This window comes from Strongylocentrotus purpuratus, unplaced genomic scaffold, assembly GCF_000002235.5.
Source record: "Strongylocentrotus purpuratus isolate Spur 01 unplaced genomic scaffold, Spur_5.0 spur5_scaffold_6, whole genome shotgun sequence".
Lineage (NCBI taxonomy): Eukaryota > Metazoa > Echinodermata > Echinoidea > Camarodonta > Strongylocentrotidae > Strongylocentrotus > Strongylocentrotus purpuratus.
This window is the reverse complement of record NW_022145612.1, coordinates 16,710,623-16,726,686: the sequence shown is the minus strand read 5'-3', so window position 1 is coordinate 16,726,686 and position 16,064 is coordinate 16,710,623. Positions and strand designations below refer to the sequence as shown.

The following is a 16,064-nucleotide window of genomic DNA, read 5'->3' as shown; positions in this document are numbered from 1 at the left end:
TAACGCCCTTCTTGCACTCGGCGGACGGGTTTTGAGCCGTGTGTTCTGGGAGTGATCTTCCTGTCTCTCAATGTGATGTGAGGTTCATGTTCGTTTGCTCACCCTGGTATCCTTCCGCGTTCACAGTCAAAAGGTTTATTTTTAAGATGGAAACCATGGATGTATGGATCTCTCTTCATCGGTGCAAGGTTACTCTTCACGAGGTTCATATACTGTTCAAATATCACGAATAACTCACTGCTTTCATGTTGTACACATCAATAATTAAACAACACAGGCTGTAGGTCTTAGTCACAAATATGTACACTTTATTGTATAATTTTATTTCAATGTTAACATTTGCGTTGAACAAAACATATGATCATACTCTCTTCGACTCTAATTATTACTCGATCGAAAATAAGACAAGGCAGGATCCACAAAGAAATTAATTTTAACATAGGTTTCATGACGATGTAGTCTCTTTGAAATTTGCATTATATCATCTTTTTTGAGGATTAGTGTCATTATTCCATACAACTTAAAGTGCATGTACATATAATCTTAGAAAAAAAATATCAATATAAAGAATGTATCTACATTATATACATTGCAATCGAAGACCGGCCTGACTGCGATTTCACCAATTATTATGCAAGTTAAACACAAAGATAAGTACTCGGTGGATAATGGAGAAAAAAAATCGTATTCGGACACAAGGAGAATGAATGAAAGAGTAACATACACAGAAAGACAGACAGACAGATAGACAGAGAGATAGATGGACAGACAGAAAGATAGACTGATAGATACAGTGTAGATATATCTATAAAGAGAGATAACGTTTAATATTACCAATTTATCCGAATGAAAGGGCAAATAATTCCTTTTAAAGATGATATGAAATGATAACATCAACTTCATGAAACAGTTACTTCATAGTATCAAGATCGGACTATCGTTTTGCGGTATTACAAACAAAAAATATACTCTTATAACATTTCAAACTTGCAATCCACAATCTATTTGAAATTTACCACGTGAAAATTATGAAATATGTTTGGTTTCCTAAAGATGTGATTGAAAAATCTTTATGAAACCAAAGATATTTCATACTAAGAATAGTACCAAACAAAAATATATTTGTATACTTATAATTACATTCCAGATATCAAACGTTATTAAAGTCTCTTCAAAGAAATATTTGTTTAACAGGAAAGGCTCGTTTTTCATTTCATTCAAAAAAAAAGTTTAAAGAACATAAAGTCAGCAGAGAACGCTCAATGAAGTTATCGGTACATGAGACTGATGTCCAAATATCATGAAGGCTTGGAGCAATGAGTGGAGGCTGAACTGGAGACTACACGTAGCTGCCTCTGTAGAACAGAAAAGATGGAGAATATTCAAAGTCATTAACATTTGTTTTCTTCATTTTTGTATCCAACTCCGGGAACAGATAATACGGCAATGAGATTTTTGGAACGGATTTCCGCTTGAGACTAAATAATATCGGGTATCTTCGATGAACATTCACTCGGTGTGTGGTTATAATGGTGCAGATATATTTTGGTTGTTGTTCCTAACGTTCTTCCTGATCGTCTGTTATAATTATGTTGCACAATAAAGTTATGAAATATATACAATTCGTTTATTAATAATAAAGGAATTAATCAGGGTTGTTTGCATCTAGATCACATTTTATGAAAACGATACTATGATAAAGCAATAATGCATTAACAAACACAATACTTGCTTGTCACGAAAATTGAAAATGGGATATCTCATGACAGGAAATTACTCAAAACGTATTTCTTACATAAAAAAAATAATAAAAGAAAGCTTGTGCCAAGGAGATTATATTCATTATCCATTATCCTTTATTATTCACGGGATTTACAATATTCTTGTCCCAAACCACAAACTACGCCATCATTCGACGAGAGCGAAGCAAACGCACTTTTGAAAAGCGAAATGTTCAAGATCTTTATATCCAGTCAAAATTTAAAACATTTGGAAGTCTAACTGATATTTTTTTTTCATTCCATGTGTTACTTCATAGAAATTGAAATGTCTTATTCAATTAAACGCTCTACAGTACTGCGCAAGAAGATTTTAAATGTATCTATAATTGCCTATAAATTTATGCAATACTATTTTGTAAATTTGGCCAGTAAATTATCATAAAGTATTAATTAAGTTTTACAAATGGAGGTTTCAACTGATTGGATGTTTCCTTACTTTTTGCAACATTTGCAGATGTAGAGCAGACAGCCCCCGATACAACACCCAGTGAAGAGGATGAGGATTATGATGATGACGGCGGAGACGATCTTCTGAATCTTGTTATCAATCATCATCCAGTAGTCGTCTGGTACATCGGTGGTCGTCATCATCATCGTTGTGGTTAGAGCGGGAGTTGTGGGCGGCGTCGTGGGCGGAGGGGTTGTTCTTCCACCTGAGTTTGTTTTTAATGATAGTAAGATACTTCTTAGTAATACGTCTTATCATCAGAGGTACAAGCATAATGATCCAAGACGTCAACTTAGACGTTCTGAGGGCATGCTTTAGATTAAAGGCCTATATCAAGACAAATACCTACATTAGTATATTTTACGTCATGAAGTCTAGAACTGTTTCACAGTAAAAAAAAAAAATATGAGGTCTAAAAAAAAACCGCCTGACATGGGCGTGATGAGGGTAATTATGCGTCCAACTAACAGTTGGGCAAGTATATGCTAAACTCCGGGTGGTTTCTGTTCATTAGTAAAAGATTATCTTGATCGGGGAAAAAACATTATAAATGAAATTGTACTTTTGTATATTGTTACTCTACTTTTGATATGCAAACTAGTACTATTCAGCCATCCGGCTGTGAAGATATGTTTCAATTAATCTCGACTAACGCATGTGCTATTTTCTTGTCCCATTCATCCTTAAGCATACATTTTGATTGTGTAATATTTCTTTACTACTGTGAAGACATTTTGTGAAAAAAATGTCATATTGTTTCGGTTGTTGGTGAATGAATAAATCAATCGATCAAAAAATGATTTAAAGGTGGTCAGACACCTAGTTACCTTCGTCTTGGAAATGTTGCCATAATATTTCTTTACTGAGTTTAAGATGAAATCAAAGTGAATTTAAAAAAAATAATGCTAAATCGATTTCTAAAAAATGTCATTATACTGGACTAAATACTAACCTATTGGTTCACAAACACCATTGATCTCCATGAAGCCTGGGCAACATTTCCTCACGATGGCATACTGGACTCGAGTGGCCTGACGGTATGCAGTCTCATATTCTAGTCTGGAATATATAGAGACACATCAAGAATTAAGTTAACATGGTTAAAAAGAAGTAAAACAAATCACAATTAAGGACTTTGTATTAAATATATTGTATATACTGCTTAGTTTAGTTGAGATTATCGAGAAAAGCTATTACGAACGTTGTTATGCTACCTAGGCAAACGAGGCTAATCATAATTGCCTGCAAAGTCATACTGACGCCCGATGTCAGTAATATTTGAAATCTAGATATTGAAATATTTGAGATATATATGCAATTTAAACAAGCCATTCTTTACAAAGTAACGAATTTTGAATGAGTATTGCTTGTTTGTCAGCATACTTGATATAGTATGGACTAAATTAGTTTATTGTAATCATGTAAGAAACAAATTATCGTAAACCTTTCATGCCTGTTCTCGTACAAGAGATGGCGCTGATGTGATTTGATAATTAAAGAAATCTGCACACCTGTGTTTATAGTCAAGAGGTTTTGACAGAGTAGAGCATGTTGCGTTTTTATTTGTTTCCCATCAGATACAAAATGTCTGACAAATGTGTGACCTTCTTCAGCAATGTCATGACACCACAAGTTTGTAATTCTAGCAATTCATTCTAGATTCATTTGTATCAGCAATGTTAATTGCAATCATACATTATATAAACATAATGCTTCACCACTTTTCAAATGTTCTAATATATTTGCAACTTATTTGATATATAATTAGATTATTCCGAATTTATTCTGTCCAGCATTACAATAAAATTGAATTAAACATGTGAAATAGGTATGCCTGTGTTAACATAAAATATTTATCCAAAAGAGAATGGGACTATCATTTTTTCTGTATAGCAATGCTTACCTGTAGACTTTGCACTTTGCAAGATGAAGCCATCCACATTTGATGATTTTCGGCACTTTTCTTGACTTCTGAAAAGACTGGGCGAATGTGACTGTAACACTGTAGAGAATATGGAAGGTTGCATATTGAGAAGTAATTCAACAAGCCACTTTAATAATGTAATGGATGTGGAAACTAGTATAATTATAGTAAAGTGTACCTCGTATATTATAGCAGGGATATGTGAGTTAAAAAAAACTCACATATCCCTGGTTATAGAAATATATATATTTATAAAAATGAGCCATGTAAAAACATATTTCGTCTTACTTTTCAATTCATTCAATTCATGGATTCCATTTCATCACGGTTGGAAAAGAGAATTGAATCAAATTAAATTCAATATGATCATACTATAAACACAAACAATAATAATGTTTTAAATAGAAAACTCGATCACAATTTACCTGACAAGTTTAGTACATCTTCCTGGTTCTAGGGTTGTCATTGTATCATTTTGCTCCGACCCGTTGATGACGTCACGACGATGACGATCGTACTGACCGTGCTCACTTTGATGTCCTTGGGACCCTGTGCTATGGGGGTTATCATGCCCATGACCGTGATCGTTCTGATGGTGATCATGTCCGTGGTCGTGGTCGTGATCATGTCCGTGGTGGTGATCGTGGTGGTGATCGTGGTGATCTCGTGATCTTCCTCCTAGTCCCCCTCTACCTCCGGGTTTGCCATGTTTCCCTTTCTTCCCCGAAGCATCGGCGTAGGCGACGAGGAGGACGAGAGCGAGGACGAGCAAAAAGACCGATGAAGGCTTCATCTTGTTACTCAAGGAGTTCTAAATAAGTAAACAATATTTTTTTTTCTTAAATCGTAGAATTCAACTCACTGGATAATATAACCTTCCTTTTATCAATACGTATCTCACTGGAGCTTAAAATCGATGACCACTATGATATAATTGGTGCAATACTTTTTTTATGAATACTTTTTGTTAGCATAAACAAGGAATACATTATTTTATAGAAAAAAAGAATGAAATGATAGATATAAGACAGAATGAAACGACATGTTAATGCTAATATACATTAATCTCCAGGCATTAGGTAACTAATTGTGTATTTGAAATACCCAAACTAAACTTGCATGCGATTCGCTTGATATTAATGTTCGTTCATATAGATCTGCGTATAGCTGTTGCCTACTAAATGTAGTATTTACATCTATGTTTTAACTTCGCAACAATGGTTTATGATAACGTGATATGATAACAGATTTTATTATAAAAAAAAGAAAGATTATGTTCAATCAATCTATCAATCAAATTTCAGCATTATGCCTCCTTGCTTACCTCTACTATTAGAATTTGACGTGAAAACTATCAAAGAAGACACCTCTGAGTTGTTACGAAACAGGTAGATGCTGATGCCAAAGTTAGCGTAAGGTTGAGGAAAGATCTGCCCTAAGAATACCCTGCAGCTTTAGAGACTACTAGTTTATGTTCCCTTTCTCTCCAGCTCATAATACCACCACCACCAGATACACTCTATTTTATCCCTTTTCTGGCTGGCGTTGGGCCCTAGTATCAGACGCGAGTGAAAGTGGTCTGCCAAAACCGGACGTGACATCGCTTCCAAATTCCAAAATCGGAACTTCCACCCACTCAAACTGTTATGATGATAAACCTAGTTTTATAGTCTTATTATAACTATTTAGTATACAATAACACAAAACAATCGATTCATATTGAATATGTAGACTCATTATTGTTTTGGTTGTGTGGGATAACTTTGTCACCGTGACAACCAATCATATATTGTCTGGAGTTTGAGTGAACTTTTGATATATTTTTATACTTTTGTTGACATAGTGTATTCATCTCAAAAGCTCTGTGCTGCAAGTCATCTCCAAATCACAGAGAAATGATGGTACAGGTATTCGTAATCATGATGAAGGGGAACATTGGTATTTCCCCGCATAACATACAAATCTATGCCATGTTTCATTATTCATTCTCCGAGTGTTTATACGCCCCCCCCCCTTCATTATTTTTTTCTCTCCTCACTTCACGAAAGCATCATAATAATATATGAAAAGTGCATGTTTTGAAAGAGTCCTCTCCGGTGGGAAAGAATTATTGTGGAATAACTGCGATATAACCAATACATTTATATGGCTCTCAATCAAAAGGTCTACGGTTCAATCTCTGTGCACTGCATTTTTTTTACACGAAGCATTTTGTCCGTAGCTGTCTCTCTCGACCCGGGTGTTAAACGTGTACCTGGCCGGATTCATTCACGACATGCACTGCGCATGCTAAGTTTCGACAACGGCTATCGAAGCTATTCCGTGTTATAAGATGATGACGTAGATCCTAATCAAATGATTGGTTGAAAGCGTACACGTGACCAGGCATTTATTTTGCCTAACGCGTAATTTGGGTAATGACCGGTCATTACCCAGTGGTAATGACCGGTCATTACCACATCTAGCTAAAATTAAGTCAGGGGTCTAATATTAGACGCGCGCAAGGCATGGTATGCCTCAATTAGCGCTTATTTTAAACCATGGGTTATGTAAATGAGAATTTAAACCATGGGCTAGATTTAAACCTCCTTTGTGAATTCGGGCCTTTGGTTTGAGATGAGGGCGATTGATCAAATAACAAGGATCCACGTTATAATTTTATAAAACAAATAATACACATCATTTTGTTCGGGCATTAATTAGTACAATTTCCCACACTCGGTACCTTTGAAAAAGTCTAACACGCCCTCGGCTATCGCCTCGGGCGTGTTAGACTTTTCCAAAGGTACCTTGTGTGGGTAATTCTTACTAATGCCCTCACTGGTGTGTATTATTTGTATACTAATGCATGGTAATAATTTATAAAACGCTCACAATACTGTGCAAAGGGACGTTGTAATGAGCAATTATAACAAAAATAATATTTTGACTATCCGTAAGTTTGAGGAGGCACATTTTGCACGGGGAGCTGAGGAAGGGCTTAGGAAAGGAGACTTTTTGGGAATCCCTATAACGTGAAATTTTTCAATTTACTATAACGTGGCCGATTTGAAATAAAATATCACCCACTATCGAAAATGGTTACTTTGAATAGGATTTTAATACTTTGAATGTTTGTTACACTTGCTAGCTATATTATGAGGATCATTTTCTTATATCATTGTCTGAAAAGCATTTGAAGTTTGAATAGATTTTTTTATTCAGATCAGTTGCAGCGTTTAAAAATAATATCAAAACGTATCTGTTTCATTCGGCATATTGTTGTTCTGTCATTACTGTTTTATCTTACTCATGTGTCTTTGTTTATAATGTAAATGCTTTTATGTGATCTCTTTTTTTCTTCTTAAGTGCTCCTTGAGCATTATGCTTCAAGTCGATTCAGCGCTTTACAAAACTCATATATGTTCATTTTTATTATTTGTATTATTATTATTATTATCATTAATAGTATTATTCTTATTCTTCTTCTTCTTATTATTATTTTTTTTTTTGGGGGGGGGATTTTTAAAATATTTTCTTGGGGGCTTTATCTCCTGGTGGCTTTGGAGGTGAGGCTCGTGAAAAAACCTCCCTATCTACATACTCAGAACGAGGTATTCTTTGTTATAAAGCATTATAATTGTATATAGATTAAACAGGGTTGGACTGTGTATTAGAAAATGTATATTTGTATTGTCATGAGTCATATGGGGAATGTGTGAACAACGAGCTGTTATGATATGTTACCACAATATGAATAATGATTCATGATTTACATCCGGAACGAAATCCCACCAATGGATTTGTTATTGTCATCTCACCGTAATGACTATTTCCCATAACTCCTTGCAATTAGAAATATGAATCAATTTGAAACAAGGTTGAATTCCCCTTTCAAAGCCGTACCATGTAATCGTAATCATGTATAATTATTACTACTTTCATTATTATTATTATCATCATCATTATTAGATGTTTACGAGTAAACATGATAAAATGAGGGCATGCAGATCTGGGTAAAAAATTATGGCGTAATACCTTGTCGGGTGGGGGGGGGGGGGCAGCCGAAACGATCACCAGCAATGTATTTGACCAGAGAGTGACATACATATCCATTTTCCACGTAAGATGGAAGACTTTTCCTAGAGTATGTAATAATAGTACCCTCGATTTGATTCCATCTGCATGTCTTTTATTTTTTACCATTGTTCGAAGCGAAGTAATATGATCAAGAGAGACATTTTTTAGTATCCTGCTTGTAAAATATACAGGTATTGTATTGTATGTTCGGACATTTTAACACTTCTGAAATCAGACAAAAGGGGTCTAATTTAAGGTTCCTGCTCACTGTTGCAATTACGTATCATTCCATTCTAAAATGAGGGACAAGCAATTATCATTTCCTTTACCGACGTACTTTCTTCGATGTTAACGGCTCCAAGAACAAGAGTTTATGAACTTTTTTAAAGTGCGTCGTAGCAACATCTTATTTGGGGAAGAAGTACAGATCCGGAGTTTCAAGTTGACCTGGATTATGTCTTCAATATTATTGACCAGATATGCAAAAAGACGTCGATTCATCGTGTAGATATTGTTTTTGAAGGATTGGTTACAAAGATCAATTCCGTGCTTAAAACTCGAACGGACATCCTTAGCCTGTATGGGTAACACTTCCTCCATCAAACCCTGAACAAACATTAGGCTATTGTTCATACGCTCTTCATGTTTTCATTATGATCTGCAAGAAATTGACGATCCAATATTAAAATTTGAAATACTCTATGTTTAAAAATATGGAAAATCATGTATGGCAAGAAGCTCTCATTAAAACAATGTGTTTTTTATTCCATAATTTGCACATAAAGTACTGGATTTCACTGAGAAGTGAAGACCACAAACAATGTATAGGGAAGATATGAATACAAATAATAATCTATATAAAGTTTACAGTTGACATTTCTCGAGATCAAATTATCTGAAATTAGGGGAAAAATTTAACTAATTAATTCACTTTCAATATGAAACATAATGAAGAGAGAGATAATAAGAAAACTTTCCGTGTTCCGAAGTATGGTTCATATTTTCAGACCGACAAACATAAGTGTACGAGGCGGAAAGGGGGGGGGGGTTGTATTTTTAAAGTTTCGATATTCGGGCAAGCATAATCTCATATTTGGGTAGCATTGTAACTGAATAATTATTATGATTTTCATATCTTATCTAGTGTACTTGATGATGAAATGACGTCTTATACTTAAAGGGAAAGTCCAATCTGATATTGATTGGTTTTAAGAGAAGCAGAACATGAGAGAAACAAATCAGTGAAAGTTTGAGCAAATTCCGATGAAAGTAAGAAAGTTATGAATTTGTGAAGTTGCCATAAATCAAACAAAAATTGGCAACTCCATGACGTATCTTGCGAGCACCTCTCCAATTAGCTCTGTACAGAAAATTTCATAAACTTTCATTTTCTTAGTTATTGATGACGGAACAGATTTTTTTCGTAGAGAGGGAATGTATAGTTGAAATCTTCTTAAGGGAAAATATATATTTTTGAAGATGTTTAGTTCAGGGCAAATGGAAGAGGAGCTCGCAAGATACGTCACAAAGTTTCCACTTTGTGTCTGTTTGATCGCACCTTCAAAAATTCATAACTTTATTGTTTTTAATCGTTTTTTTTTTTTTTGCTAAAACTTTTACTGAACTGTTTTGCTCATTTACTGGTTCTATTAAAACCGACTCAATATCAGATTGGCCTTCCCTTTTAAGTGTCTTTTATCTTTTCTTTATAGAAGCGAGCGAGGTGGGCAGCAATATTATGGGTGATTTGGGACAGGAGATACCCGAATATCCTCATTTTTTGTATCTTATCTAGTTATTTTGGTGATGAAATCAATATTTGGAATGAAACAAAATTGACAATTTCTTTTTACTTTCCCATTTGTAAGTGAGCCATTAATATGCTTAACATGAATGTTTTGAGACAGAAAGGTTGGTATCGGGGTAAGAGGCCTTAGTTTCTTCTAAAAAATATGTCAACAGATGAAGATCAAGAGCACTGCTTCGAGGAAATTGTTTAAGAATAGTTATCTTCTCTTGAGCACATCGAAACTGGGATAATGGAGCAACAATCAAATTATGTGATATTACCATACTCTGTAATAATCAATATTTCAATCGATCAGTCCACAAATCAATCAATCAATCAATCAACCAATCAATCAATCAATCAATTAGTTAATTCACTCAATCAAGTAATCAGTCAATTAATTACCAACCTCTCATTGAATTTATCATCTATCCATCAAGCCATTGATGAATCAATCCATAAAATCGACCAATATAATAGTTACCAGATAAGTTTTAACCATTCAACCAACCAATCGAGCAATTACTTCTCTGTGCGTTATTTATTTCATCCATTCATTCAACGCGCTTATCAATTATTGATCATCAACTCACCCACTTGATTTGTAAAGTAATCAATTAATCAACCACCCTCTCCCTCGCTCACTCTTTCACTCAATCTCTCATTCACTCAATCGAATAATCTACCAATCAACCAATCAATCAATTTATCAATCAACCCATCAATCAATGTATTAATCAATAATCAAAAACACCTTCTATTTCTAAGTCTGAAAATCAATTTATTTATAAAAGCAAATATCAGTTTCAATGTATGTCGTCATATTCTAATACAAGAAAGGGACGATGCAGCAATGAGTTAACGGTTAAAAAAGATTTGAAATATAATCTTATATTTTATTCAGAATCATCAGAGATAATACAGCATATAAGTCCAATAGAAAAGTACATTTAATTAAAGCCTTTACATCAATATTACATTCTTAGTTAGAATGAAATTTATACATGTTCATATGATTTAATGCGAGTAGACATGACGGTGACTGTTCGTCCATCTGCTAGACGTAGTTACTTCGATCTCTATGCTAAGTCGCTGAATCCTACAATGGTCGTTGACAATGTAAAAGGAAATGCCTTCTAATAAGTCTCTACCTACACAGGTAAAAGTCCTCAGTGATGCCCAGTCTTGGTAGGTAGAGGATCAGACTCATACACCTCCACGTACCCGGCTTGGCTTTCACAGCTCTTTGCTTGGCCGATGTCCGAATCGACGTTAGCATACTCCAGACCGTATGGTGGTGCGGTGGGTTGGGATGCATTATGGGCGTGGCCATAGACGTGGTCGTGGGTATGACCATGGTTGTGACCATGGGCGTGGTCTTTGACATGGCCATGGTTGTGGCCATGGGTGTGAACGTGGGCGTGGCCATGGGCGTGGTCATGACCATTGGGATGGTAGGCTACTCCGACCTTAGAATCTGATGTGGTTGGTTTGTTACAGCTCTCGTAGCGAGGCGGTAGGTCATTCTTTGATGTCTCGGTGCTTGTTTTACCTGAAATACGAGTCGAAGAAAAGAGGCATATTAGGAGATTAATATGCACTAGTATAAATATTGTTATTAAGTCGCTTATGATTATTTCATATAACCCTAATATCATTAAAGTTTAATAAAAGTAGTTTTAACTTTTGATTCACCTACACGAATGAATATTTGTGAGCTAAATTTAAATTGCAGCAAATGGAAACTTGTATAATTTCTTCTGTTATGTTATTGAGGAAATGTTACATGCGTTTCATGTTGCACACTTTCTCAGCAATAGGGGTAATGATAATCATCTTACCGTTTCCATCTTTGGTTGTCTCCTTCTTCGTCTTTCTGGTGAATCTCCTAGTTGATATTCTGTAGATGGAAATACGAATAATGCTTGTATGACCTTTTGAATGTACACACGTAACGACAACTCGAAAACCATGTTTACAATGCCAGCTACTAAAATGTGATTCTTCTTTATGTATCATAATATGTTTTTCACAGGCTCGTTGTTTTTGCCATTTCTTTATTTTTTAAGAAAATGAATACATCGGTAAATATTTATTGAAACATTTTATAAATGATTTATTTTATAAGATCCTGAAGGCCCTTTTGTCGCGATTGTTTCCGGTTTTTTTTTTTTGGACTTTGGCGTAAAATGTTTGGCAATTCTTATAATTGTATGATATATTGAAATGGTAGTGAATACGATTTTCGAAAATTGTTCTCTAACTTGTAAACAGTTATGGTTCCAAACCCCCTCCCCTTTCCCTCCCAATCTCAATAGTGCTCTAACGACATCTGTTATCATTCTTAATATACCTCCTCATGACCTCCTTTCGTCCTCCGCACAGGTGCACGATCACGGCTCCGATGATGATACCAATGATAAGGATAGCGACGAGGACGATGATGAAGAAGACGAACTTCTGCAGGGAATTATCAATCATCTTCATCTCGTCGTCGGGCATCCTGTCGTCTCTGGGTGTGGTGAGGGCTGGTGGGGCGGTGATAGTGGTGGTCGGTGGGGGTAACGTCCGTCCTCCTATTTTTTTAAATGACACAAAAATAAACTTAGAGTATAATGTATAGCCTAACTATCTTACGTGACTATATTCATATGAAATGAAATAGACAAAGCTTGTAGTTTGTAGATATAGAAATCACAATAATTATAATATGAAGAAACATAAATAATGCGCACATAGAGAATCCATGAGAATGGATAAATACACTGTCCTATTATCTATGTTATTACACAGGTTAAATAGCTAATTTTCTCAAGTTGCCCTGAAAAACTTAAATTCGTTCAAGAATTCGTTTCACCATGTTTCCATTTACTACACCTTTTTTGAGAGTGGAATATGTAGATTAAAATCTTGTCAAATGAAATAAAAATGGAATTTGTGCACTTTGGAACAACTCGTAAACCACATCTTTCCGCTGGTTCGAGGATAAAAAGCTGTCATTTATCAACGATTAAGCTCAATTTACTTGTTGTTATGATGCACGTGGGTTATACTCAATTATAATTAAGATATGAGCAATAATGAAATAATAGTGATTAGATCATTTATCTCACCTTGGGGTTCACAAACACCGTTCACCTCCATGAAGCCGACACAACATTTACGAGCATTGACGTAAACAATTTTTGTCGCCTGCCTGTACGCCACGTGAGGAGTCATCCTAAATGTCGGGAGATAACAATATTATCACATGATTGATTAATATGAAACTGTAAGAATCAGGAAAGGGTATTGGCTTGGCTGGAGAGTAATGATAGTGCAAATCATGTGATGAATGATGAGCAGAGAGAGAAATGTACTTATGTAATAATTATTTATAATTAACTTTACCTCCCCAAGAATAGTTTAAACTATAGTGGCACAGCATAAGTCCAACCTTGACGGGGTTCTGGTGTTATGGGAGGGGGCAATATAATATGGATGTAATAAGAGAATACGGGTCATCCATCATCTTCTGTCCTCATTATCTACCCCATCCCCATTTCTTTCTCTCTCTCCCTTCTCCCTTTCTTGTCATCCGATGGGGGAGTGGGCTCCTCCTCTCGAGAGCCCTTTAACTCCACAATTGGGAGTGACCCGATTATTGACCTTTCATTTACCTGTATTTTCTGCAGTATGCTAGATGAAGCCATCCACATCTTGTCTTGGTTGATATTCTTTTCTGAGTCTGGTACGATTGCATCACTGTGATGGTAGCACTGTAAATAAAATAGTTAAAACAATGTCTCATATAATGTGAAAATAAAAGTAACTTATTTAGCGGCTACCTGAATGACCGATTGCTGAGAGAGAGAGAGAAAGTAAACACTTTTTAGTTGCTAAAACTTTATATTCTTCCTTCTACTACTACTACTACTACTACTACTACTACTACTACTACTTCTACTACATCTAATGATTGCAAATTATTTCTTTGATCAGAACAGGACATCAAACAATGACGTTTAATGAAACAAATTTTCCGTACATTGAAACTAAATAATAATTATGGTAATACTAAATACTAAAGACATGAGCTAATTACCTGACAATCTTAGTGCACCTTCCTGGCTCAAGGGAAGCCATCTCATTGGCATCGGTTGCATGACCGTGATCAGTCCCATGATCGTGCCCCCGTGGTCCATGATCATGCCCCGGCCCGTGGTCGTGTCCCGGTCCTGGTCCGTGGTCATGCCCTGGTCCTGGTCCGTGGTCATGCCCCGGTCTGTGGTCGTGTCCCGGCCCCGGCCCGTGATCATGGTCATGGCCGTGGCCTCCTGGTCCATGCTTTCCTCCTGGGGCGGCGCCGACTGTGGATGCCACGATCAGGAGGGTCACAGCTACGATGACGGTAATGTTCAGCTTCATCATGATTCAGTTTTGTTGTCAGTCAATATCTGAAACAGAAACAACGACAGTTTAATTTATAAAAGATAATCAATAACCTGTTAAAAAATTAGATAATACAGATACGGAGATTCGTTCTATATATACAGCATGTCTGATAATATTTTCACAACACATCATTTTAGATGAAAACAAATTGTTTTAAGCTTTATTTTAATGCAATTTTATTTCGTAGATAGTTACTAATCTTCAGTTCTTTTTTAATGGGAATGAAGAATGGCAAATCTTGAAGAAAAAAAAACATTAGAAATAGAATAGAAAAAGTTAAAAGAACCATTTTATAAGCTTACCTTCTTTGGTGTTCAAATATTCGTCTTTCTGTCTCTGTAGCAGATTTGAAGTAGGACTAGATCACTGATGCCTTTCTCGGAGCTTTGTTACTGGTATTCAGACACCAGCTCCTATTTATCCTCTCCTCTGGGTCCAGCAATCAGACATATCCACCAGTTTGATGCGTCTGGGATAACAAGTTCATCGGATATGATGGCCTAGAAATTTAAAAAAACACAAAAAGGAAATATCCTCCCACTCATCATGCGTATACGATATCCAAATATAATTCGACGAGTCACTCTCTAATAATTTCGTCGGTAAATAATTTCAATTTTTGAAATTGCTCATACCTCCAAAATAAAGTTGATTACCCACCCAACCCAAAGGGCTTGATATGACCAAATCTGATTATTCTACTTTTTAAAAGTTCTCTATTTCAGCATGCTCATTGTGAGAAAGGGCAATTCGATTCTTCTTCAAAATGGTGAGCTGGGACAAGGCCGAGGGGGGGGGGGGGGGGGGGGGGGGTGGGTAGAGCAAATGTGCAAAAGATACCATTTTAGTACATAATTGGCTCTTTAGTTTGATAAACAGTACTTTTGATATAGATTTGTGTAATTTAAACATCTTTAAATATCGTACATTAAACGTACATGACGTACATAGGGAAACTGAGCGCCAAATGTGGGTCAACATGAGCGAACAGATATGATTATTTACATCAGTTCTAGGGATCAATCTTTAATATAAATCTAATAATATATAATGATTTATATAGCGCTTATTACGGAATGCCGTCTGTATTAAAGTGCTTTACAGATATTATCATTACCCCGGTCATCGGATTCACACACCCACACAATATACCAAATTGGGAGGGGGGGGGGGGGGGGGGGGGGGGGGTAAGAGGCCATTTTTTATAAAAATCTTTTGGTCCCAAAAATTTCGCAACGATTCAGCCAGCCGCTGAATAAGCGGGGGGGGGGGGGGGGTAACAGGACATATATATTTTTTGTTTGTGTGTCCCAAAATTTGAAAATTTGGTCCATCGGTATTGGGGGGAGGGTTAGGTCTGTCATTTTGGGTCACCAAATTTTTTCGAGTGATACATTTCATGGGATTTTGTGAAATAAACGTTATAATTTTTGTCTTTCTAATATTCATTTTTGGCTGACGGCTGTGTGACAATTTTGTAAACGAAGCATAATGATTTACATTGAATATATCATACCACAAAAATTTGCAGGGGTGCTGTGCCCCCCCCCCCTGGAAAAATTCCGGGGGTGCTGCAGCACCCCCAGCACCCCCGCTTCCCAGGGCCATGAGTGCTTCATCCACTCGACT

The 16,064-nt window shown here is 36.0% G+C and overlaps 2 protein-coding genes across 2 annotated transcripts; both read right to left on the bottom strand.

The window, feature by feature from the left end:
• Window positions 1-285: 285 nt before the first annotated feature.
• LOC100890531 lies at window positions 286-5,693 on the bottom strand. Its single transcript, XM_003728131.3, has 6 exons — window positions 5,478-5,693; window positions 4,579-4,964; window positions 4,133-4,231; window positions 3,182-3,288; window positions 2,218-2,434; window positions 286-1,355 (listed from the first exon to the last, which is right to left on the bottom strand). The coding sequence occupies exons 2-6, from the start codon at window positions 4,944-4,946 to the stop codon at window positions 1,340-1,342; spliced, it is 807 nt and encodes a 268-aa protein (XP_003728179.1). The 5' UTR covers window positions 4,947-4,964; window positions 5,478-5,693; the 3' UTR covers window positions 286-1,339.
• Window positions 5,694-10,776: 5,083 nt separating this feature from the next.
• Window positions 10,777-14,256, bottom strand: LOC115918308. The gene is made up of 6 exons (XM_030972947.1): window positions 14,086-14,256; window positions 13,661-13,759; window positions 13,115-13,221; window positions 12,355-12,577; window positions 11,843-11,901; window positions 10,777-11,553 (listed from the first exon to the last, which is right to left on the bottom strand). The coding sequence occupies exons 1-6, from the start codon at window positions 14,124-14,126 to the stop codon at window positions 11,171-11,173; spliced, it is 912 nt and encodes a 303-aa protein (XP_030828807.1). The 5' UTR covers window positions 14,127-14,256; the 3' UTR covers window positions 10,777-11,170.
• Window positions 14,257-16,064: the final 1,808 nt, after the last annotated feature.